Genomic DNA, 24,844 nt, shown 5'->3' with positions numbered 1-24,844 from the left:
ATGTTGTCTAGGAGTATCGATAGAGCTTCTAAAAATGAGGCAAAGTTGGAAGCCTTAGCAAGTGGAATTATTTTATGCATTAAGAAGAATCTTCTCATAGTGGAGATTGAAGGTGACTCTGTTTTGTGTAAACACCATCAATAAAGGTCAAGTGCAGAATTGAAGGCTTGAACAATGGGTGGAAACTATTATAAATTTTTTTATCCCAATTGGAGGTCTTTTCATTATCACATGTGTATAGGGAAGCAAACTAGGTTGCAGATGCCTTGGCAAACATGAGAGTTTCCCAGAGCCATAAGGAGATTGTCAGATCTAGTATTGAAGAGCTAGATGATTTGAGAGAATTCTTAGATAAGGATTCTAAAGATGGATTAAATGTTGTTTGGATGGGACAAAGCGTGGCTAAGAAGGACGAAGGTGTGGAAGGGAGGATGAAATCCAACTGCGGATCGAACTTGTAGGAAAAATTTGCATTGGATCTGAATTTTTTTGGACAGAGAGCTAGTTTTGGGATCGCCACATGGGTTTTTCTAGAAGGTCTTATCTCTATTTATGTGGTGCTAGAGTCCAGTTTTTTGAAGCATTTGAGAAGCAACAATGGCGGGGATAGTATACCTTGGAGTAGCATGCATTTGCTTGGATGAGGAAGTGAATGAGAAAAATACAAAGGTTCTTCGTGCTGGAGGAAGCGTATCTCCTTCTAGTAGTGAAGAATGTTATAGGAGAGGAGTTTCTGGATGAGGGTCATAAGCACGATGGGGGGATACTGGAAATATTTAATAAAATGGTAGCGGAGGCAACATGCCACAATGACAAAGCAACGAAGGTCAAAAACAAGATGGCCCCATAGAATTTCAAGGCGGCTTTGGACACGGCCTTGTGCTTTGTTTCCCCCAATCCGGTGGAAGGGCTCGTGGTTGATATATTTGATGCAGAAGCCATGACAAAAGGGAAGAAAATGGCGGAGGTGTTGAAAATCTTCAGGGAGGGAATTCTGGACTTTGAAAATATGTCTTTTGCAAACTTTTAAAGCATCAATGATGATCTCCTATCTACAGATAAGGTAGTTAGGGCCAATATGCTGAGTGAAGGACTGATAGAGATCCTTTGATGGATGTATTAGCCATATAAGTAATGTTGTGTGAAGAGGTTGTAGATTTGTAGACAATGTTCTGTGATGTATCTTTTTCTGGTTATCAATGAAAGGGACTACACCCATAACGGTAGATGCTTATAAAAAAAGAAGATAAAATTATACATTTCAATATATTTATTGTTTAAATTTATTTGATATATAATATTATTTATAATTATAACATATATCAATATTAAATATGAAGCATAAATAGTTAATTATATATTAATTTTTTTTAAAATATTTTATTTTTTATTTTTAAAGGTTTAATATAATATATAAACAATAAATTATATGTTCACTTGTTTTTAATTTTAATTTTTACTTATTTAATAAATATTATATTCGACGGGGGTGTCTGTATGAGGAGGTCAAGGGAGGGACATCCATCCTTCCAACCTTCCTTTAGCTCCTCTAAGTTTGATTTAAAATTTATTTTCTAATTGACATTCCACAAATGTATTTTTTCCATTTTAGGCTCCTCTTCTCTCTCCCCCATTTCCATTCCCATCTCCCTCTTCTTCTCAATCTCTCTCCCCTATCTCTTTTTTCTTCCTCTACTTGCATCTATCTCTAGATATCTCTCCCTCTTTTTATCTCTATCAATCCCTCTTTCTATATCTCTCTACTTCTCTATCATCTCTTTATTTCTCTCCCTCCCTCTCCCTTGGCAACAATTTAACTTATCTTAAACAAATTAAAAAATATCTTCTAAATATTATCATTAAATTTTAGAAAATAATAACTCATGCAAAAATATCTAATGTAAAAGGCAAAAAAAATGTGGCAATATCTAATTCTAACATACTCCAGAATCATTTGAACAAAAGAGGGAAAGTTATTCAGATGACATAGTTTGTTTTAAGTCTTGATAAACAATTCGATTATTATTTTTAGTGTTGTTTCAATTCTTTATACGATTAAATTTTTTCCTTCTTCACATATTTTTAATGTTTTTGAATTTCTAAATAAATCTCAGCTTCTCACCCCCTCTATCTATTCCCCCTACTCCTCTCTATATCTCTCTTTCCTTTGCAAAATTAATTTAAAATTGTCACTTTTCCATTGACACATTTGTGACACAAACCAATATCATTTTGCTAAATTACTTACCAATATCATTTTGCTAAATTACTTACCAAATATACTAAAACATAGACCAAAAGTTTTCTCCCCAATCAAACTTCCATACCTATTGCACACCAAGGTGCAATTGTCGCTATAATAACTCGAAATATTTTTCGCTTACCTCATTGGGAAGCAGCCAACAACGGAAGCTGGTTTTGAGACCATCATAATTTTTCTAATGGCGAACATTGCATACAATGCTCTGAAAAGAGGCCTCACTAACAACGTCAAGGCTGCTCTATCGCGTCCGGGTAAAAGTTTCGCAATCTTTTCGCAATCTTGTCAATTTATTTTGTTCTTTAATCATCATTGTTCAAGGGTTTGTGATTGTACCGCAACATAGAATGATTCTTTGATGAAACATAAATATCCCCAACCCAGATAATTAGAGGTACGCAATTCTTTTTGTAGTTTTAGGGTTTCTTTGCTCCTTGCCTGGTTTGGAACGGATCAGATCAGATCTGTCGGTAATATACATTGCCTCATCGTATGCTTATAGTGTATACACACGACCCTCGCAGCTTTAGGATTGCTAAAACCTTTTTCAAAATTAAAAATCCAATTGTGCGGCATTACAGTTTTCCATACTCAGCTAGGGGTTTTTCAAGCAGATTGTAATCTTGATACATATCCACCCATTGTGGCACCCTCGGGGGTTTGATGGATCCTATGATTCATTCATTCCCAATTTTGTGGCTATAGTTGGGGATGCAAAAGATGCCTGCTAGCAGCCCCTTTTTTGTTTTGGTAGGATGATTTTGAAACATCAGTGGTCCAATGCGTGGGTGCAGAATTTTTAACACTGCTTTATCTTGGTACCCACAATAGACCACGTTATCAGGGCGCCGCTTTATGAAGAGGATGTCCGCTGCGTTGCAGGTCTTCTTAGCACTGAGTGGAATTTGAGCCTGGGTTGCTGTAATGCACCCCGTATGTTATTACTTTAGGAATAAGGGAACAATTGACTGGTAAATCAATTGCAAGAGACTTCTTTCCAATCAAAATCCTAAATGCTTAGATTGATAATACTCGATACTACTTTATAATGATTATTCAATGGATACCACTTATTTTATGGCCACCTTAAATATTGTATGATATAGTACTCGTAATCTTAATATAGGTTACTCGAGAATGATGCAATCTCTTTGATATTCAAGTCAGCAATAGAGAAATGCTCATCTCTTGACATGCTCTGATCTGCGCCTTAGCGTTCCCTAATATGTCAATGTCGATTATACTGAAAGTGACTTCTCAAAGTTTTATAGCCGTTTCTGATGAGGCAGTTTTAATGTGCTGCAAGTCATCTCTCTCAGACGCTTATGCTGTTTCAGATATGGATCTAATTATACTTTATATCTCCTCTTAATCACTTTAGCGAAGTTTTAGTTTGCTGTTTTAGGTACAGCTTTGGAAGTATGCAAAGTTTGGACTATCTGGTTACCATCTTTAGATGTATGCCACTGTCTCTATGCCAACAGGCACTGCTTTTGCAGAGCAGTCCAGATATGGATAATTAAATAAATAACAGAATTATTCGATGATCCCTCTAACTTGAGGTTTGATACTCCACTTATATCTTTTCTTTTCTGAAAGGATGTACTCTTTAGATTATGTCTCTTTATTATAATTTACTTCCAAACCGCACCTTTTGGAATAAACAAATATATCTCTCTTTATTATATCACACCCTTTGGTTAAAACCAGTGTTACCCGGAAATGTGTTTCCCACCTTGAGGCACCCGTTTCGGAAATGGAAACTGTTTCGAGGACTTGGGGATGGCCGGAAACATTTCCAGGCCATCCCCCATCCCTGAAATTTTTTGTAAACCATCCCAGAAACTCAGGGACGGTCAACTATTTTCCTGGGGATCGTTGACCGTACCTGGGACGGAAGGGGAAGGGGACGCTCAAGCCGTCCTGGGGACAGTTAGCTGTTTCCGGCGGTAAGTGGTAAGGGCACTTAAAAAACAATTTTTTTTTATAAAAAAATTTATTTTTCAGTTTTTCAAGCAATTAATTTTTTTTAGAAAATCCGGTAGCGAGTAAATTTTTTTAATTTTTAAAAATTAAATCGCTTGTAAATTAATTATAATATTTATTATTTATTAATAATAATTAATAAATAACAAATATTATAATAATTTACAAGTTACAAGCGATTATTTTTTATTTTTTTTGGCACATAAATTATTAAAAAGAAATATCGATATACTTTGATATCGATATAGTATTGTAATATAATACTATATCAATATCATAGTTTCAATATGATATCGATATCATATTAATATATGATATCGATACAAGCTATATCGATATCATATAGAAAGGTAGAAAATCAAACAGAAAAAATAAATTGTTATTTGCATGCTGGGCGTCAGACAGGATGGGAAAAGTTCACGGCAGGCAGGGAGGAGAAGTTCATGGCAGGCAGGGAGGAGTTCACACAGGAGGAAAAATTGGCAATTGCAAAATAAAAAGAATACTGCTGAAACTGAAAACATGAAGTCAGAAGTGAAAGGGTTTTTCTATTTTGGTTTATGAAATGTGAATTGTGAGACTTCACTTAGGGTTTGAACTTTGAACTTTTGAAGAGGAGAATTTTTTTTTAAGAAGCAACAACAAGACTATCAATTTCAGATATATATATAGCCGTCCCCTGTTTCGGGGAAAAAAAGTTCCCGGAAACTCGGGGTAACATAGGTTAAAACAGATCTCACCTTGTCTTATATTCTTCATTGGCCATGCTATACTTAAAATCGGGTTTGCTTAAAGCGGATTACTTTACCAAACTAATCAGGTTAGGTTTTTGATCATTGCATTGTTTGTTTTATATAACTGATGATTGCTCTTGTCTTTTGATACACATCACCATTCTTCATTCGATGGATGAAGATTGCTTCCTTATATAGGTCGTCTCAATCATCATCAATGTCTGATCACAGTATTTGCTCTGCTGTGTGTTGCCAAACAGATTGCCTCTTTTGAACTTGCCACCTTGATGCTTCTTGTACCCATTCACAATTATCTCAAATGAATCCCTTCTTAGTTGGTATGGACTTTGTCTTTAACGTCTAATCGCTGTTTCTTCATGTTTTTCCTCTGATACAAATCGTTTTTTAGATAGTTGACCATTTAATGTAATTTAATCTAGATCGTAAGCCTTATATCATAATCGCTTCATGGTCATTAATTTGCTCTACTTATATAATGTTGCTCCTTAATATAGTCGTAGCCTTCACAAAATGATTGTAAATACTTTCCTTAATCCAATTCTTATCGCTACAGTAGTTATTCTTTAACAACTGTTTGTACTATATTAACCGTCGTTTGTTCTTTAGGCAATGCTCTCTTCTTTAAGTCACTGTAATTAGAGACAGAGTCGATGTTTTAATCAAATTGTTTTTGTCTCAATCGGTGACACAAAGGCTTATAATTGCTGATCACTGGCTGTCCCATAAAGTTGACTATTCCACAAACTGGTCACATACAATCGACTGTCAAAATCAAATCTCTCGTCACTATACTAATGAAGTTGGTCCAAACTAGCTGGGCACCTTGTTATGAAGTCACTGTCCATGGTCACAAATCTGATCCTCTAATTTCTGTCTGTCATTATATCATAATCACTGTACCATTGATGCTTGTTTCTATCACTGTCTAACTTGAAGGTGTAATGTCCCTGATCATCATATATATATTCTTCACTTGATTATCACCTTTGCAATCTCGTCTTTTTGGAGACTTCACAAAATTGAAGAATTACTAGTGATGTAAGGTACAAGTTTGGGCACATTACAGTTGCTCAAATGCGAATGTATCCCATTTACCATTTCATCAACACCCTTTGGATACCTGGTAGTATCCTTAACATCCAATAAATTATTTAACTTGAATAGGAAAACAGCATGGAGGACCTACGGGTAAACAGGCTTCTCCAGGAACAAATCCTTCAGTATCTGAAATCTAATCTTCTTTCCCTAAAACCTAGTTTTAACATTTCTCTGTTAGTGAAACAATTCTGTAGGATTTGAAGTGACGATCATCTTCAAGTTCATAGATGTTAGCCATAAAGGTTGTTTTTTAGGTCGCTGCCAGGCTGCAACCAGTTTGGTGGATGAGACCACAACCTCTTTAGCATCCCACAACACAACTTTTTCCACTTGTTCTATAGATAAGATGGTTGCGCACGGCTTGTGCAACTTGTTTAACATTCGTTTCAAGTGTAAGGTATTGATACACATAAGGTCACTGGTGGTTCATTACATATGAAAAATTTGCCTCTAAGATTTATCTAATTCAAGGGTGCCATTGTGGATCCTTCTGATCACCTTGTTGCATTTAATCAGAGGCAAGACTGTGTACTGCAGAATTTATTGGATGTCTCATCCATTCAAATTGCCAAACCATCGTTTTCCTGAAAGTTATCTTAAATTTGGAATTTTTAAGGAGCATTGAAATTAATACAGGATTTTTGATGCTTGCCATTCTTCCTAATGATTTTTTTTACAGGTTTTCTGTTTACCTACTAGTGTAATTGAAGCTAGAACTTGATAGTCTATTGGAATATAAGTTATAACTTGATCATGCTTCCTTATGGGCACTGTCCATGTTTAACTCTACTTTTAAACTTTTATAATGCAACAATGAATTAGATTACAGTAATGCAACAATGAATTAGATTACAGTGGTTTGCATTAGCAATTTGTATATCCATTTAGTTTTTAGGATTTTGGTGTCCCTTATAATGTCATCCTCCAGCGAAATGCCTTTATCCAAGTAGAGTTGAATGATTTCTGGTTGATGTTTGAAGGGGAAGAGCTCTAGTTAGACAAAACATTAGATCAGGGTTGAAATATAAATTGTCTATCATCTATATCTGGGTGGGTTAACGGTAATAGTAGGAGTTGTGATGTGACATCATTGACCATTCACTTTATATTTTAAAATTATGTCACAGGTTTATTTAAAAATTGTCCCATTTATCTACCATTTTCCCTGAAAGGATATTTTGAACACCATTTAGCAGAGGCACATAGAGTGAGGTTTGAGATGAATACCCTTGCATCAACAAATTGACCTTATGAAGTTTCTGAGGGCATGAAACTTATAGTTATTGGCAATGCCAAGTCTTTAAATTTGGCTGTTCAAATAAAAATGACTCTAATTCTTGAACTATTGAGATTCTGATAGATTATTTTTACCAATCAGAATCATTAATAATTGATGCTACAGAGCTTTTTGATTTTTCCTTTGACCTTCATGGTGTTTTAGGGATCATAGTTTACAAGCTCAGCAAGTTCTTGCTTAACTTGTGAGTAACATGCCTAGGACTCATTGTTAGTTTTAAGCAATCAGATGTTAATCTTAAATAATCAGGTTATAACAGAACAGTAACAGCAATGAAAACTCAAGACAAGACACACCAATACCCTGGGAAAACCTCCCTCTTGGAGGTGAAAAACCCAGCCACAAAGTACAATATGTATTATCTCAAATGTATGCAATTACAAAGCAAGTGAACTTATCTCAGACTGCTGTCCAATCAGCAGGTTAGCAGATCTGAATTTCTCTTTATATAACAATGAAGATTGCAGCCCTGATCAGCAGCAGATGACTAAGGAAGATCAACATCAAATTCGCACAAGGCGAGTCTTCATTAACTTCGCAAGATGATCTTGATACCATCACCTAACAGCCAGACTTAATAACTTCACACAGTAGATGAGAAGCAAGATCGCACAAGAGAGAGAGAGAGAGATCGCAAGAGAGAGAGAGAGATCGCCAATATTGGAGAGCAGATTACATGTCATGAAGAAGGTGATAATGACTTCATTTGCTGTTGGTTTTATATCCAACCTTTGGCACCAATACCCCAAATTGGCTTGCTTATTTATTTATTTAAATTGCATTGTTATTTTACAAGTTACATTTACTTGCCTTCACGTTACATGTTTGGGTCCAGCCTAAAATTACATTTGCTTGCCTCCACGTTACATGTTTGGGTCCAGCCCAAGAATACATTTAGTTGTCTCTATGTTACATGATTGGGTCCAGCCCAAAGATAATTCGAATTACATGAGAGATAATACATTTGTCTTTGACAACATTAAAGTGCAATAGTCAGGTATCCGAGCTAGCTATTAATTTCAACACTCCTTAGCTAGAGAGGATATCTGGCACTTCTCATAATCCATTCATGACTTTCATCTTGCATTGCCTGCAAGGATGAATGTATAGAGTATACCTGCAATAAAACACATAAATATCATGAACTCATTTCATGATGTCCATCTTGATTGCCCGCAGAGGATGGATCCATCTTGCATTGCCTACAGAGGGTGACTCCACCTTACATTGCCCGCAGAGGGTGGAGGATGCAAACTAAATTGCATCACTAAGATTGAGACTCCCTCTCAGTCAATGTCGTGTTCTTCACAATTCCAAGCTTCTCTCCGAAATACTCAAACCTCACTCGAGCTAGAGGTTTGGTGAGAACATCTTAAACCTATTCATCAGTGCTGATATATTTCAGCTGGATGGCATCTCTTTGTGCCATATCACGAATATAGTGATAATGAGATTCCACGTGTTTTGACCTATCATGAAACACGAGATTATTGGACATTTTAATACAACTTTGATTATCACAATAAATAACAGTGGATCCCCAAGGTTGTCCAAACAACCCAGCAAGAAGCTTGTGAAGCCAAATTGCTTCCCTAGTTGCCACACTTGAAGCAATGTATTCAGCTTTTGCAGTGTTCAATGCAGCTGAGGACTGTTTTCTACTAGCCCAAGAGATCATAGCGAAACCCAAGCTGAAATAGATTCTTGAAGTGCTTTTTCTGTCAATAACACTTCCGACCCAAACAAAATCAGAGTAGCCTTCAAAATTGATTACTGTGTTGATTGGATACTTCATTCCATAGCCAACTGTTCCACGCAAGTATCTCAGGATGTGCTTGGCTGCCACCAAGTGAACATGCTTTGACTGGTTCATGAATTGGCTAAGTGCACTCACTGCATAGCAAATATTTGGTCTAGTGTTGACTAGATACATCAAGGATCCAATCAATTGCCCGTACTCTGAAGGATCTGCAAAGTCAGAGTTAGCTGCAGAAATACTCAACTTCTTCAAGTTAGTTTCCATAGGAGTAGACATAGGTTTACAATCCATCATACTAAATCTTTTCAATATATCAATAGTATATTTTTCTTGACTTTTTGAGGAAAACCACGAGCTACAAATCTAGCTTTATATTTCTCTATACTACTATCAGCAACATGTTTAATTTTAAACAACCACTTGGAAGAAACAACAGACTTACCTTTTGGTCTAGGTACATATCCCAGACATCATTCTTGATGATGGATTGATACTCTTCGTCCATAGCTAACTTCCATGCTAGCTGATTCGTAGCTTCTTCTATGGTGGATGGTTCAGCCTCAATGATGTTGCACATCATTGCAACATAGTTGGAGAGCTTCTGAGGTCTCTTACTTTCTCTGAAAGTGCCACTAGGAGCTGCAAACTTTTCAGCATCTTGAATTCTGCTTCTAACCCAAAGTGGTTTTTCTCGCTAACTGCAATATCTCTAGGTCCATCAGTTGGAACCAGAGGCTCAGGAGAATCATCATGCTCAATAGGTTCAGGAGGTTCAATAGACTCCCTCTGAATCTTAGGGTTAGTATCAATATCCATATTTTGATTATCATTAACTTCTTTATCATTATCAATAAGAGAACCTTTAGATTTCTTGAATGCAATATTTTCCTCAAAGGTGACATCCCTACTTACCTCAATATACCTTTGACCGGGAATGTAGATGCGAAATGCCTTGGAAAATTCACTATATCCAACAAGGATACCCTTCTTTCCGGAAGGCTCTAACTTAGTCCTCTTTTCCTTTGGCACATGAACATAGACAGGACTTCCAAAGATTCTTAGGTGGCTGATATCTGGTTTGACTCCAGTGAAAGCTTCCTCGAGAGTTATGTTCTTTAGGACATGGTGAGGGCATCTATTCTGAATGTACACTGCGGTCTTGGATGCTTCAGCCCATAAGAAGGTGTGTAGGTCCTAATCGTGAATCATAGCTTTGGCTGCTTCAACAATGGCTCTATTCTTTTGTTTAGCTACACCATTTTGCTGAGGATTGTAGGGAACGCAAAACTCCCTCTTAATTCCTGTTTCTACACAAAAGTCATTGAAGCCACTTGAGGTGTATTCACCTCCATTGTCAGATCTTAACACTTTAATCCTTTTACCAGACATATTTTCAGCTAGAGCTTTAAATTCTTTAAACCTAATTAACACTTCATCAAATTCTTTAGATTTTAGAAAGTAAATCCAAGTCTTTCTAGAAAAATCATCTATAAATGTAACATAGTATAGAAATCCGCTAGGGGAAGGAACAAACATGGGTCCACATAGATCAGAATGAACAAGTGCTAATTTTTCCTTAGCTCTACTTTCACTTTTATGAAATGGACTTTTAGTGTTCTTACCTAATGCACAACCTTTGCAAGTATCATCATGAAGTTGATTAAGTTTAGGCATACCTTTAACCATCTTTTCAAGTGAAGGAAGTGCTTGATAGTGAAGATGGCCGAGCCTTCTATGCCATAGCTCGCTAGATTCAGAAGCTTCATGAATGAGTGCTCGAATGGGGTTAGCTGAAAGCTTATACAAACTATCATATCTATTTCCAATAACACGAGCAGATTTAATACTAAATTTCTTAGGCCATGCAAGTACTTTACCCTCAGAAAGTGCCATTTGATACCCTTTATCTTCTAGGGCAGAAATAGAAATTAAATTCCTCTTGATTCCAGGAACAAATAAAATATCACTAAGATGCAAGGACATGCCAGATTCTAAATTTAAAGAAGTGCTACCAAAACCTCTTACCAAATGCTGAGCATCATCACCAATTACCACATGAAGGTTGAACTCTTTCTCCATCAAGTTCGAGAGATGCTCTCGATATCCCGTGATGTGTCTAGATGCACCACTGTTTATCAACCAAGTGTTACTATTGGTTGGCACATTGTTGGACAAGGCAGAAATGAAGGGGTAGTCTTCATTATCCTTAGAGTTTGCAACTTCATTCAGGTTGGCCTCTCTTTGCATGGGCGGATTCTGACATTCTTTAGCATAATGTCCAAACTTGTCGCATCTGAAGCAATGGACACGTGAAAGATCCCTTGGCTTCTTCCTTGAATCGTAAGCAGGAGGTCTAAAGTCTCTCTCTTTTGAAGTTGTTCTTCTTCCAATGGCCTCCCTTTCTTTTAACATGTTGAGATGCAAGCACATGTTGATCTCCTCCATGAGTGCCTTTATGCATTCCTCTGGCAGCAAGGCATGACTCTTCGTGAATGCAATCTGACTGGAGGCAATCGAGGGAAGGGAATTCAGCTCTTCCATTTATGCTTTGAATGAATGGATCCCAAGAGTCAGGAAGACCATTCAAAGCAATCATGACAATATCTTTGTCCACAACTTTGCTTCCAATGGCGCTGAGTTGGTCCTTCAATTCTGAAATTTTCATGAAGAAGGACATGACTGAATCTCCTTTGCTCATTTTGACTTGAAGAAGTTGCTGCCTCAATGTAAGTGTACGGCTGATGTTGTTGATCTCATATATCCCTTCTAGATTTTTAAACATCTCTCGCGCTGTCTTTTGTTTGGAGATAATTGGAACAAGATGATCCTTCACGGAATCAATAAGGAACTTCTTTGCCTTGAGAGCATTCTTCTTGAATTGCTTTAGTTCTTCCGGATCCGAAGGTTCAGTTAGATCCTTGTCTTCCACAAACTGTAACAGCTCTAATTCTTCAAGAGCAAGGAGGACACGAACCTTCCATGATGTCAAATTGAGGGCACCTTCAAGTCTGTCCTCTACTTTCAGGCCTGTAACCATCTCGCAAAACTAAAACAGCAAACTGAAAGTGAAGGACAACTAATAATCTGATTATTTAGAATGAACCTAAAGCTGTGATACCATGTTAGTTTTAAGCAATCAGATGTTAATCTTAAATAATCAGGTTATAACAGAACAGTAACAGCAATGAAAACTCAAGACAAGACACACCAATACCCTTGGAAAACCTCCCTCTTGGAGGTGAAAAACCCGGCCGCAAAGTACAATATGTATTATCTCAAATGTAGGCAATTACAAGGCAAGTGAACTTATCTCAGACTGCTGTCCAATCAGCAGGTTAGCAGATCTGAATTTCTCTTTATATAACAATGAAGATTGCAGCCCTGATCAGCAGCAGATGACTAAGGAAGATCAGCATCAAATTCGCACAAGGCGAGTCTTCATTAACTTCGCAAGATGATCTTGATAGCATCACCTAACAGCCAGCCTTAATAACTTCACACGGTAGATGAGAAGCAAGTTCGCACAAGAGAGAGAGAGAGAGATCGCCAATATTGGAGAGCAGATTACATGTCATGAAGAAGGTGATAATGACTTCATTTGCTGTTGGTTTTATATCCAACCTTTGGTGCCAATACCCCAAGTCGGCTTGCTTATTTATTTATTTAAATTGCATTGCTATTTTACAAGTTACATTTACTTGCCTTCATGTTACATGTTTGGGTCCAGCCTAAAATTACATTTGCTTGCCTCCACGTTACATGTTTGGGTCCAGCCCAAGAATACATTTATTTGTCTCCACATTACATGATTGGGTAGCCCAAAGATAATTCGAATTACATGAAAGATAATACATTTGTCTTTGACAACATTAAAGTGCAATAGTCAGGTATCCGAGCTAGCTATTAATTTCAACACTCATGCCCCTGAGTCCTGCGGAGGCACTCATTTGGTTTCTCTGCAGACTTGGTTAGCCCAAATTTTTTTGCAGACCCTTGATAAAATTGATAAAACCATGTTTTTTCATTATTTCTGCTGTATAGTGATTAGGATCTCAGCAATGTGGATTGATTGTTGGGTGATTAGGAAAAAATTAGCAGTGGCTGGTTAAAAGTGACAAAAAAGCTTCATGAAGGCTCCTTGTCTCAGAGGCCTAAATTTGGGCCTAGTGGTGGGTGTTTTCCCCTTGAGCCCACCTTGTATCTTGACATGGAATGTGCCAGGGTGCTGCTTCTTGACGCTGCCCGAGAATGCCATCTGCAGGCTTCTGCTCTGGTTTTGAAAAGCAAAACATAAAATTTGTTTTGGGCTTGGGCTGGAAGAATGCAGAGATTTCCCTTTTTTGGATTGAAATGATAAAAACAGCATTTTCCCTCCATTTTAATGAAAATTTCAGTGGTTTTTAGTTATCAGTTTGATTTGTGCTTTTGGTTTGTCAAGTCAGTCCTGATTTAGAGTAATGTTACTCTTATCAAAATAAGCTTATGTTCTGTAAATTCATTTTTTTATGAATCTTATGCATTATTTAAGACTATTTTGTGTATTTATATAAATTTTATTGTTTATTTTGCTGAGTACTGGGTTTGAGTCAAAGTTTAGAGCTACCAAGTTTTTGGCGAGTATTGTGTTTTCAAAGTATGGGGGAACATCCTTTGGTAATTTCTACCAAGAATTGCATCGTTAGGCTCTTAAAATTCCCACCAGAATCAATTATAATTGATGCTTCAGTATTTTTATTTTTCCTTTGACTTTCATGGTGTTTTGGCCAGCTCCATTTGTCATTGCAACTAAGTATATTGCATTTGTGGTTCTCAAGACCCCACCAGATTCTGATACATTATTTATAGCTACGGGAATCAACAGTAACTGATTTTCAGTCTTTATTTTTTTTCCTTTGACTATCATGGTTTTATATTTTATAACAGTCTTCATTGGCCATTGCCACCAATAATGTTGCATTGGCAGGTTCTCAAAACTTACAGATCCCGATGACTTGTAATTGTCAGGATTTTTGTCTTCTTTTTAAGCAAATGTTTTGCCCTTGGAATACTAAAAGATTCACTATTCTGCATCATTTTATTGTTTCTTTTCTCTTTTTCATATTAATTATTACAAATGCAATTCAGTTATTTAGGAGCATTTTTGAGGGGCACATTATGATTATATTTATTCAATGGAATCCGGTTATGTCTTTTGCTTGTTAGATAAACCTACTGTTATTGGCATTTTTTCATGAGATTTACTTTCCATAATCACGGGTGCCTGCTTCATGCCGATTTTAATATTTCATCTTGCCGCACTTGTATTAGTATACACATTTGTTCATTATCATTTCCATCTTGTTACATTTTCAGTCTTGTCATTTATTCTTTAATATTCTTATATAAACATGTAAGCTGGACTTATTTTTTGTAATGTAAATTATTATAAAAATTGATATATTTAAGAAAACGTCATGTTCAATCATCTAGTTTTTCCATTACAAGTGATCTTATTAGATAGGTAATTGTAACACCAACCTTTCAATTTAGAAGCCATGATCAAGGGGTTTCTATTCGAATGTTGATTATGGATTGTATTTACATGGTTGCACTAACCCAATTACTCTGACATGAGGAGCATGGCCTATAAGGTGTAAACTTGGGTTAAGGTCATCATTTTGGCAATGGAACTGCCTTTCTACATGGTCTTGTTGCAAACAGAAGTTAATGGATATTTAAACTTACACTTTTTTTTTATCATCACTGTTTTTAATAATTGTCACAGTGCACATGATGTAGGATTAGGGCATGCGTTAGATTGCAATTTATAAGTAACTCCTTATAGTACATGAAATTTGAAGTTGGTCCGTCTAAATTAGAGTATTACTTCGTTTTGGTAATGTTAGTTGTAAACTAGTCATTGCACCCTAGTTATTGAGTATGTAGTTTCAACATAATAGTGTTTGCTGAATTTCGGCCATGAAATCCAAAATTCGGTGGACATAAAAAAATCAATGAAAATTTGTTGAAATTTACTTCAGATTTGTGTGGATAAAATGTCATAGCTTTTTTAATAAAATATATTTCATAAACTTTTTTCTAGGGGGCTTTATTGGATTTTTTAAGGTTCGGGAGGATTTTTCCTGCCTTTTCTAGGGTTCATCAGATTTTTTTTCTGCTTTTTTTGATTGGCATATGGACATTCTAAAATATGGCAGCATTCAAAATTTGGACTGGTTTCTGGCAGCATATGAAATTGGGCTGGATTCTAATCAAAACACTTAGGCATTGGTTGTTTGGCTCTTGTACATGAACTACACAATCAAAAACTAGAGATACAAAGATTGGGATGCCCTCACTTAGCTTAGGAGTTTATTGTGCAGGAGTAAACCCTACCATGCATGGATAATATATTTTGTGCAAAAAAAACCATTGAAATCTATAAAAAAAAATCATTGAATTGTGCATAAACTTTATTGTGTGGAGAAAAACATTGAAATTTTTTTTAATTGCAAAAAAATAGGGTTAAATTTACTCAAAATTGCTAGTCAATGATTTATTTATAAATTACAAATTGTATAGGGAAAAAATGGAATATACTGTTCCACGATTAATCAAATATGATTATGTTTTGAAAAAATTACAAATAAATTACTTGTACCTCTAAGGATAATGGTTAACTGATTGATTACTTGTACCTCTAAGGATAATGGTTAACTGATTGATTGATTGCTTCTCTTGGATAGGAAATCTTCTCAAAGTTTTAATATAATACATATGTGATCCATAAATAGTGTGGATATTCCACTCATCGCAACTAATTTGAAATGTTTTCTCGGCTAATCTGCTCATTAGTTTTGAATTGGACTTGCATAAAACAATCTTAAAAAATCCTTAAAATTGAAGTTGTCAGCAACAATAAAGAATATTCATTCATATTATTTCATTTCCAAGCTATTTTGAAACATTAAGAGATCTAACTGAAATGGATATTGTGTTGGTGATGGCAAGGGCGGTTCAGAGGATGGAGTATTTTGCGAGCAAAACCATGGTGCTGGCTTCTTGCAAAAGCTTTTGAAATGGTATTGATATGGGCTGCTTTGTGTTGTGAACCCAAACCCTAGTGGCAGTAGTGACATCGTGTATCTCTTGTGAAGCTGTTGAAGATGGCTTCTGGGAAGATGATGGTGTTCCTAACATTTAGAAAGGCGACGATCCTGACGATGAGCAAGGCGAGGGGGGTGACTCAGAGGAGGCAGATTTGGGCTCTTGGGGCAACGAGGAAGAAATGCTCCTTGATATTCCCGTGGAGGCTTTATGAATGCTCAGCAGTGTGTGGAGTCAAATTCTTTTGAGGTGTGTGATCATGTGGATGTTGAAGAGGATTGTTTCCAATCTGGCAATGTGGTTGGAGGCTCAGTGATCTGCCCAAATGCACTTGGTATTTGAGATGCAAGGTGTTCTGAGGAAGGGATATACTAAGCCTTTTCTCGTTGGGACTAGGTAATGTGACCTAGGTAACTCTCTCAAAAGGAGCTTTCTATTGCACTCTCGCAAGAATCCTCCTTTGTCTCCCTTGACAGACGTGATACCTTCGCCTTTTGTTGGCTTGTGTGATGTGGAGGATGTGCATTCCCTTTGTCCTAGTGTGGGCTTTTGTACCAGGTTTCCTTCCAGGTGGAGGCTCCCATCCTATTTTGGCTGCGCAGGGAGTGCTTTCTCCTCCTTGTAGTGTGATGTTGGAGTGTAATGTGTGGATGTCTCCCCTTTCATGGATCCTCAAACTTCCTTATTTCAGAGCTTTGTTCTTTCTCTTCTAGATGTGTGGGTGGACAAAGCTTCCGTGGGCTTACTTAGTGCTCTTATGGGGAGATTTCTTGGTCATAGACCAAACATTGATGTTATTTTCAGCTGGGCGTTTGATTGTTGGATTTCTTTATGTTTGCTGAGTGTGAAGGCATTGATGAACGGATTCCTTTTATTCTCCTTCAATTCCATTAAGGACTGCTCTTGAGTTCTTCTGGGATGTCCCTGGTTTCTTGGAAAGGCTTTTCTTTATTTTCAAATATGTTTTGCTAGTTTTGATGATACCAAAATTAAGTTGGTTCCTATCTGGCTTCAATGAAAGTATCATTCATGGTATTACTGATGCTATTGGTGAGTTTATTACCACTGACGATGTCACAAAAGCTAGAACAAGTTTTCTTTATGCTAGATTTTGTGTATGTTTTGAAGTTGGTTCAGAGTTGCCCAATAGTGTTAAATTGTACTCCAAGCTTGGTGTCTGGGAGTGGAACTCCATTATTAGCCCTCTTGGCTGAACCACTTCCACAATGTTGGGCATTTCTCCTTGTGCCAAGAGATTGATGAGAAAGTGCACCCCAATTATATCATGAAGTCTGAGATGATGCTGGAATGTATTGGGCACAGCCTCATGGTTAGGCTATAGGTTCCTCATGCAAGGCACAGGCTGTGTTCAAAAGCCCTTCTTTTGAGAACAATATTTCTGAATGTTCTCAGCCCCATTTTAATGGGAAGGTGCTGGAATCTACTGGGAGAGATGACATTGCTAAGGTTAGTGATTCTTTCAAGGTTAATAGAAAACTTGATGCAGTGATTGAGAGTCCTTCAAACAATGGAAGGATATTCAATTCCCGTACTGCCCATCTTTTGAGGCCTTTGATGAAGTTTGGTTACAAGCCACCTTGACTGATTGTTTTGTGGCCTGCTGCTTTGTGGCTGCTTGCAGTAACGTTCTTCTGTTTGTTTTGATGAGGATCTCTGGTCTCTATCTCACTTCTTGTGAGACTTGCTTTGTTTGCCTGTTTAGCTGTTTTGCTTTTTGTGGATCCTTGGTTGATATTTTCTGACTGTTCAAGGGTCTGGGCCCTTTCAAAATCCTTGTTTTACCTTATTCAAAACAATAAAGAAGATTATAGCACCTTAAGAGAGCACAAGGGAGTATGGAAATAGAGTGATTACAAGAATTTGACTTACAGGAACACAATGTGGGGAAAAAGTTAAAAAAAAAACTTCTGAAGAGTGAGGTGTTACCTCCTCTAGCCTCCATTTCCTTTGCTAATTACACAGGTTTACCGCCTTCTAAAGGCCTTCATGGACATCTTGTTAGGATAACCGGTGGACAACTGAGGGGTGGGGGGTGAATCAGTTGTCAACAGATTATAAAACTTTAAGCACACAAAACCTTTTAACCAAATACCAGAATAGCAGATATAACAATTAAGCTCAAACATAAATCATAGAACAATTACCAACCATCCATAACACATAACACCATGATTTGTACGTGGAAAACCCGGTAAAGGGAAAAACCACGGTGAGAAACCTACCCACAGTCAGATAATACTTCTGCAATAAGTATGTGATTACAATAAGAGGTGCTTGCACATGCAGGAAGGCCAACAACCTAGAGTGCACTGCTCATCACAAAAGGAGCCTCATTGACTACAATCCGAAAAGATGAATGAATTGCAAGAATAGCATCTCCTATGCCTGAGTACAGTTTCGGTTAAGCTCAATACCGGAGGTCTTAAACCTCTTACACAAACCCAATTCGATCACCTATGATTGACAAAAACCTCTGCATATGATTACAACTTTATTCGCACACAGATAATCCCATAATACTTATCCCATGATCTACAAAGAGATCTTACATCACATTTATACCAACTCGGGACCTAAACAATTAGGTCGGCCACCTAAAAGATAATACAATAAATCCGTTACATAATCCCGCAAACCAATGATAAACCAAGTCGGCCTAAGACCAAAACAACATAAACCAATCAATAAATCCAACGGGTAATGCATCGGGAGCATCAACAAACACGTTACATAAACCGGTCCATAACCTAACAGAATAACCACCAGACTTAAAATAGGTCGCCATAAGCCAAATGAAACACCACCGATCAACTGGAACAGGGACAAGATAACCATCAGCATCCTGATAACTTTCTAGAAGCCACACCAATACCACTTATCGGATCCATCAAAAGATCTTCAACAAAGCTCTGCCGGTAAAACCCTTACCGGTAACCAAAAGGCTTACTAGAACAAATGATAGCTTCTAGATCATCAAATCCTGAACCAACTGAATGTGATACGCATCAGGAACACATGAATAACCAATCCAAACCAATTCCAACAGCCGGAACATACCAGAGAAGATCTCCAGATCAACATCATAAACCAACCACTCTACCGGAACCGGGTAGACAGGAAAACAGCTAGTGTTGACATCAATGACAAACATCAATGCAACACATAATCAATTCCTCGAAATTGGCAACACATCTTACATTGTAATTTTGATGCCCAAACATCTAAACATGGCACTAGTTTCTATCCTTCTCAATTACACTTTAACATACTTAGGACAACTAGACTGTCGTAAAAATGCACAATTACAGTTACAATAAATTGAAAGGAACCCCTCTACATGTTTATGAGGGGATATTACAGTCCTATGAAGGACAAGAGAGTTTTTCCTTAGAGGCTCAAGAAAAGGGATATGGAATGCCAAACTCCTCTTCTAGGTCCCCAACCTTGCCATTTGGTCTTGTATGTCATATCTTATGTGGTTGAATACATTTTCTGTGCCCTGCTTTGATAGAAACTGCTCTGGTTGTGGTTGAATCTGTCAAAGATCCCTACTTTTTTAATTGTAAATCCCCTGGTTGCCTGCATCATCTAGGCGGCTTCTGTAAATGGCTTTCACTGTTGGGTTTACTAACTTTACTGCAACTCTCTGTTTGATCATTGAATGTAGGGAAATGGGTCCAGTTTTATGTCTAGAAATTGAGTATTCTTCAATGATATGACTTAGTGTTGATGTAAGTCCTCTTGACCAACTTGACCGATCAATTTTGATGACAACTCTCTAATTAGGAGGTTTTTTGTCCCCAAAAGCTAAAAAATTCAATAGATCGGGGGACCTTTCCCTCACCTTATCTTGTGTAGATATTGACCTATTAGACCAACTTGCAAGGTCTCTTGCACCACTCTTTCACCCTGAATTCTTATCCCATGTTTTTAGTATGCTTTCTATTGTTCCCTCTAATAATTGAATTAGTGTCCTATTCACACCACTTCAGTTTGCCCATCTGTTTGATGGTGGAAAGAAGTGGGCATCTTCAATTTTGTATCCTTTCCTCTCTACAATGCATTTTAAACATTCACAAGAGATCCTATCTAACATAAGGAAACTTGGCAAGCCAAAGCGAATCCAAACATTATTAAAACATAATGTAGCTTTCTATTTGCCTTAAGGGGCTTTTTTCAAGGAATAATAACATACATCTTGCTAAACTGGTTCATAATGAGAAATAGATAGAAATGCGCTCTTTTCAACCTTGGCAATCTTCCATCAAAATAGATGGAGATGGTTGCCCATGGTCTAGCAGGAATAGGTAAATGCTGTACTCATTTTTCTATGTCTAAGCTTTGTGGTTTTGTGTATTTAAAAAATAAGAAGAAAAAGAATATGTGAGGTTTTGTACATTAAACAAAACTTCTGTAAATCTAAAAAGTTGAAATAATTAAAATGCCATGTTTGATAATATCATGTGTATAAACTTGTTAAGGGGTGTTAGGCTTTGTGAGGACTTGGGGGAGAGAGTTGGGTCCATAGAATCAGCTTCTAAAGAAATTGGAGGGAGGGAGACAAGATATTGAATCTGTTTTTAACTTTTAAAGGAAATAAGAAACAATCATTTGGCTCGGCTAGAACATGTAGTTTTGTTATTTCTAGGTCAATTTACTTGAAATGCAATGAAAAGACCCTGTTTTAGTTTGACATGTCTTACTCATGGGCTTTGAACTGAGAATGCATTTCAGATAATTCTGGCAAATGGCTGGAAATGAACAGCGATTTTTGTGGATGCCATTGTAGTTTTGATGGTCATCTTTTGGTTATTTCCCCTAGAAATGGCAGGTTGTAGTTCTGTTATCTTTTTTAACAGGATTTTAAAATTACATAGATGTTGATATAAAATACATATTTAAATAATATGAAGTTAAGTTAATTCTGCATTAAAGAAAGGTTGAGCATCTTGATAGTTTTTTCTAAAGTTGGCTTTTTACAGTTTAATCTTTCTTTTCAGAAACTTACGTTGCTATGATTTCTCAAATAATATTCAGCTCATTTTATTGAGAAATCAATTATTGAGGGAATATTATTAATGGTAAGGACCCCTTCAATGTAAAACTCACTATATTATCATCCTCATTTAGTTCTTTTTAATGTGTGCCTAATAGATTTAAAATTTAAATGGTCTATTGATACTCTAATTGTTTCAATAGTTTGAAGTCAAATTTGAGGGTAAGTGCTAGATCATTTTTGTAATCATTGCATATTTCAATCATTGAAGGGAATGCATTTTTATTTTTGCATGTTTTAACTCTTAACAGCATATACAACATTTATGATATAAATGCTTATTTTGTTGAAATTAACTCTTAACATACTGTAATTGCCTAGGCGACAGATATAAATTATGTATCTGATATAAGCTTGTTAATATGTGTTTGCTTGAACAGTTAGTCGATCAGTGCATTCCACAGGATGCACAAAAATGTCAGAACATGGTGGTCATGACGAACCATACTATCTGCATGCAGAGCACATGTATAATCTAGATAGGATGAAACATCGGAAGTTGAAGATGACGCTGGCTGTGTGGACATGTGTTGGAATTGGTGTTGGTGTTCCACTATTTGCAGTCAGTTTCCAACAGAAGAAGGCTCGTTCAGGTTGATTATGGGCAAGTTGTTTGTTTTAGCTGAATTTTCACTAGGCAATAAAATGCAAGTTCTGAAACGATTTTGTCAGAATTATTGTTCATTTTGGATTTTATTTTCATCAAGAAACAGCATGATTGTATCAACAACACAGATGATCAGAAAGGCATTAATTGTTACATTAATTTCATGGCTTTGAATATTATGAAAATTGATATCCAGCATGTTCTATGTTTTGTAAGTATTACCCTTTTCTGAGTTTTCCTGAAATTATGTTGAGTTTTTTTGTCCAACATAGTGTTCATTTGCAGTGTGCATTGGATGAATAGAATTGGGTAAGTTGTCATGTATGCAAGGTCGTAGGTTTCCTTTGCTTTTCAGATTTGGTTTAAAATTTATCATGATACTTAAATCGCAGGTTTGAAACTTAGGGATGACGAGAATTAACATCATCTCTGTGAGTTTTCAGTAGGCAGGTACATGTATAAATATTAGCTCTTAGAATTGCTCACATTTGACCATCCGAATAATTCAGGCTTTCTGTAATGCTTGGAAAATGGAATGCTTTTGAACAAGAAGTCTGAAATTTCCTTTGTTCCTAGTTAAGAGGAATGCCAATTTTATAAGTCAGTACATTTCAAAGTAATTGTTAAGACTCCACATTTCTTCCTTCAGCCATAAATTTGGTCTGAATATGAGTTGTACTTCGCCTTTTCAATTTGGAAAAAGATAAGGAATACAAGGAGGTATTATAGTGGAGTTCTATTTCATTTTTGGGATGCACTTTGCCTTATCAAATATTTAAGGAATTTCTTCCTTGAGACAAAAAAAAATACTTGCACCAACGGAAAGTGCACAGAACCACCTTTTCGACAATACTTCATTTGCCAAAAACAGACGATTGGATGTTTGAAGGAAAAATGTCGATTAGGACTCAAAAGGTGATAAAAATGGCCCATCCCTCTTAAGCACTCGGGGGCTAAGGTGTGGTCATCCGCCCCTCCCCTCCCCAAATGACGAAAAGGGCACTGATAGCTCTGCTTGCCACTCCCCATAAATAAAATGGGAGAGACGAGTCAAATCCCCATGAGCGCACAAGTTAACGTATCACCAAACCAAGTTTGTGGGTAGACACAATCACATCATCCAAACACAACCGAAGACCAATTAACCTTGTGTGTGAGATGGGGTGACTACAGGCCACGTTTGCCTTGCTCACGATAAAGTGGAGGATGAGCGGGATATTTAAATAGCTGACAAGGCTTTCACACTCTGTTGCGGGACTAAAAGTCCAAAAGCCATGCCCAAGCAAATGTCGCATGAGCCCACTTAGCGGCTTCCTCTGCATATATAAACCTTCAATCATAAAAATATTGTTTGGGAGACTTTAATAGAAGAAGGTATGCGCAAAATATATTTGAGGAATCAGCTAATCAAAAGTCCTCCGCCAGTTCTCCATAATGCAACGTTTTCTCAACTTCACGAAATGACCACAATGTTTTTCACTGTGACCTGTAATCTTCTTCCGCGATCTTTGCAAGGAGTCGAGACTCCACAGAGCTTCACCAAAAACCATGCAAATAGAATTATGACATGCCAAGATGAACAAAATGCTCATCCACTGTAATTCATGGGTTTACCAAAAGGAAATTGTCGAGGAAAGCAGTGAAAGCCAGCCTATGGAAGGAGCAAAGTGAGTCGAACAAAGGATGCAACACCATCCAAGCATAAAGCGATCCCAGCTAGATTAGGCGCTAAGCACCAATACACTGAGACTACAAAATGCCCTCATAAAAAGCCTTTGCACCAACTCAATAATAATCGCCACATAGATAGAACTACGGATCGACCGACAAAAGAAGCCCTTTGACTATGGATGCACAGTGTAAAAAGCCCGATCTAAAGCAATAAAGACTTCTGCAAAAATCTTCAAGCCGCCAATTAAAGAATGTGGTCTACTGCAGATTAGTTCCAGGGGTTGGGTGCAAACCCTAACATTCGACACATATTCAACTCATTAAAAATGGAAGATATCATGCCAATATTAGGAGATAAAACTACTATTGCCCTATTTAGCAAATTGTTAATCTTTTATGGATGACAACCCTTTGACAATTTCTTGCCATTCATTGAGAAGTACACATTTACCAATGTAGCAAAGTTTGAATCATTGCATTCTTCAATGTATTTGTAATCCACATATATGATATCAATTGACTCACCTAGGTTTTGATCCAAAAGGCTGTCTGGGTTTCAAGGGAGATTGCATATGTTGTGAATTCACAATTATCAAAGCACTATATATTTGAATATCAACTCTTCAAATATCTTTTCTAGCATTCTTGAGATTAAGAATGTCATATATTCTTCTAATGATGTGAACCTAGATCCTATATTCTTATGCATAGACAATCTTGAATTTAAAAAAAAAAAGTTTCCTTTACTACAGATTGTATTATTCTCCTTCATTTTCTTGCTACTTTTCATTATAACAAAAATCATGCCATAAATTTTTGCTATGAATAACACCTTTGTACCATAAGCTATAATAATGGAGATAATCAAATCTCTCGCTATTAATTGCCAATCAATCTTTTTTGATAATCAAAATTGGTATCCAATGGAGCACTTTTTATTTATTTGAAAATTTCCCCTGTATCCTATATCAATACTGATAATTTGCAATTTCCAGTCTTTGATCCTTATTGTGATGAGGCATCTATTGTTTTGCCTGATGAGGCATCTATTGTTTTGCCACTATGATATTATCACAAGTTGTAAAATTTGAATAAGGTAAGATCTCGACGATCAAAAGATATTTCTGCATCCATTTAAAAAAAATGGATTATTTGCAAATATTGAAAATTAATCTTGTTTATCTAGTTAGACCAATCTTCACTTGCATCTGTTGTTTTTTTTTTGGAAATTTATCTAAATAAAAATCT

At 36.6% G+C, this 24,844-nt stretch overlaps 1 protein-coding gene across 1 annotated transcript; it reads left to right on the top strand.

Annotated features, from left to right (window-relative positions):
• Positions 1–2,284: 2,284 nt before the first annotated feature.
• Positions 2,285–22,135, top strand: LOC131071443 (uncharacterized). Its single transcript, XM_058007278.2, has 2 exons — positions 2,285–2,514; positions 21,699–22,135. Exons 1-2 carry the CDS (start codon positions 2,442–2,444, stop codon positions 21,914–21,916), a joined length of 291 nt encoding a protein of 96 aa, XP_057863261.1. The 5' UTR covers positions 2,285–2,441; the 3' UTR covers positions 21,917–22,135.
• Positions 22,136–24,844: the final 2,709 nt, after the last annotated feature.

This window comes from Cryptomeria japonica, chromosome 6, assembly GCF_030272615.1.
Source record: "Cryptomeria japonica chromosome 6, Sugi_1.0, whole genome shotgun sequence".
Classification (NCBI taxonomy): Eukaryota; Viridiplantae; Streptophyta; class Pinopsida; order Cupressales; family Cupressaceae; genus Cryptomeria; species Cryptomeria japonica.
Note: the sequence above shows the minus strand (reverse complement) of the source record. Positions and strands in the feature narration are given on the sequence as shown.

Excerpts from the sequence above, each read along its gene's own strand:
- LOC131071443 (XM_058007278.2), top strand. The coding sequence starts at position 2,442 with ATGGCGAACATTGCATACAATGCTCTGAAAAGAGGCCTCACTAACAAC. Across the intron at positions 2,515-21,698 it reads GGCTGCTCTATCGCGTCCGG|TTAGTCGATCAGTGCATTCC; the intron begins GTAAAAGTTTCG and ends TTGCTTGAACAG.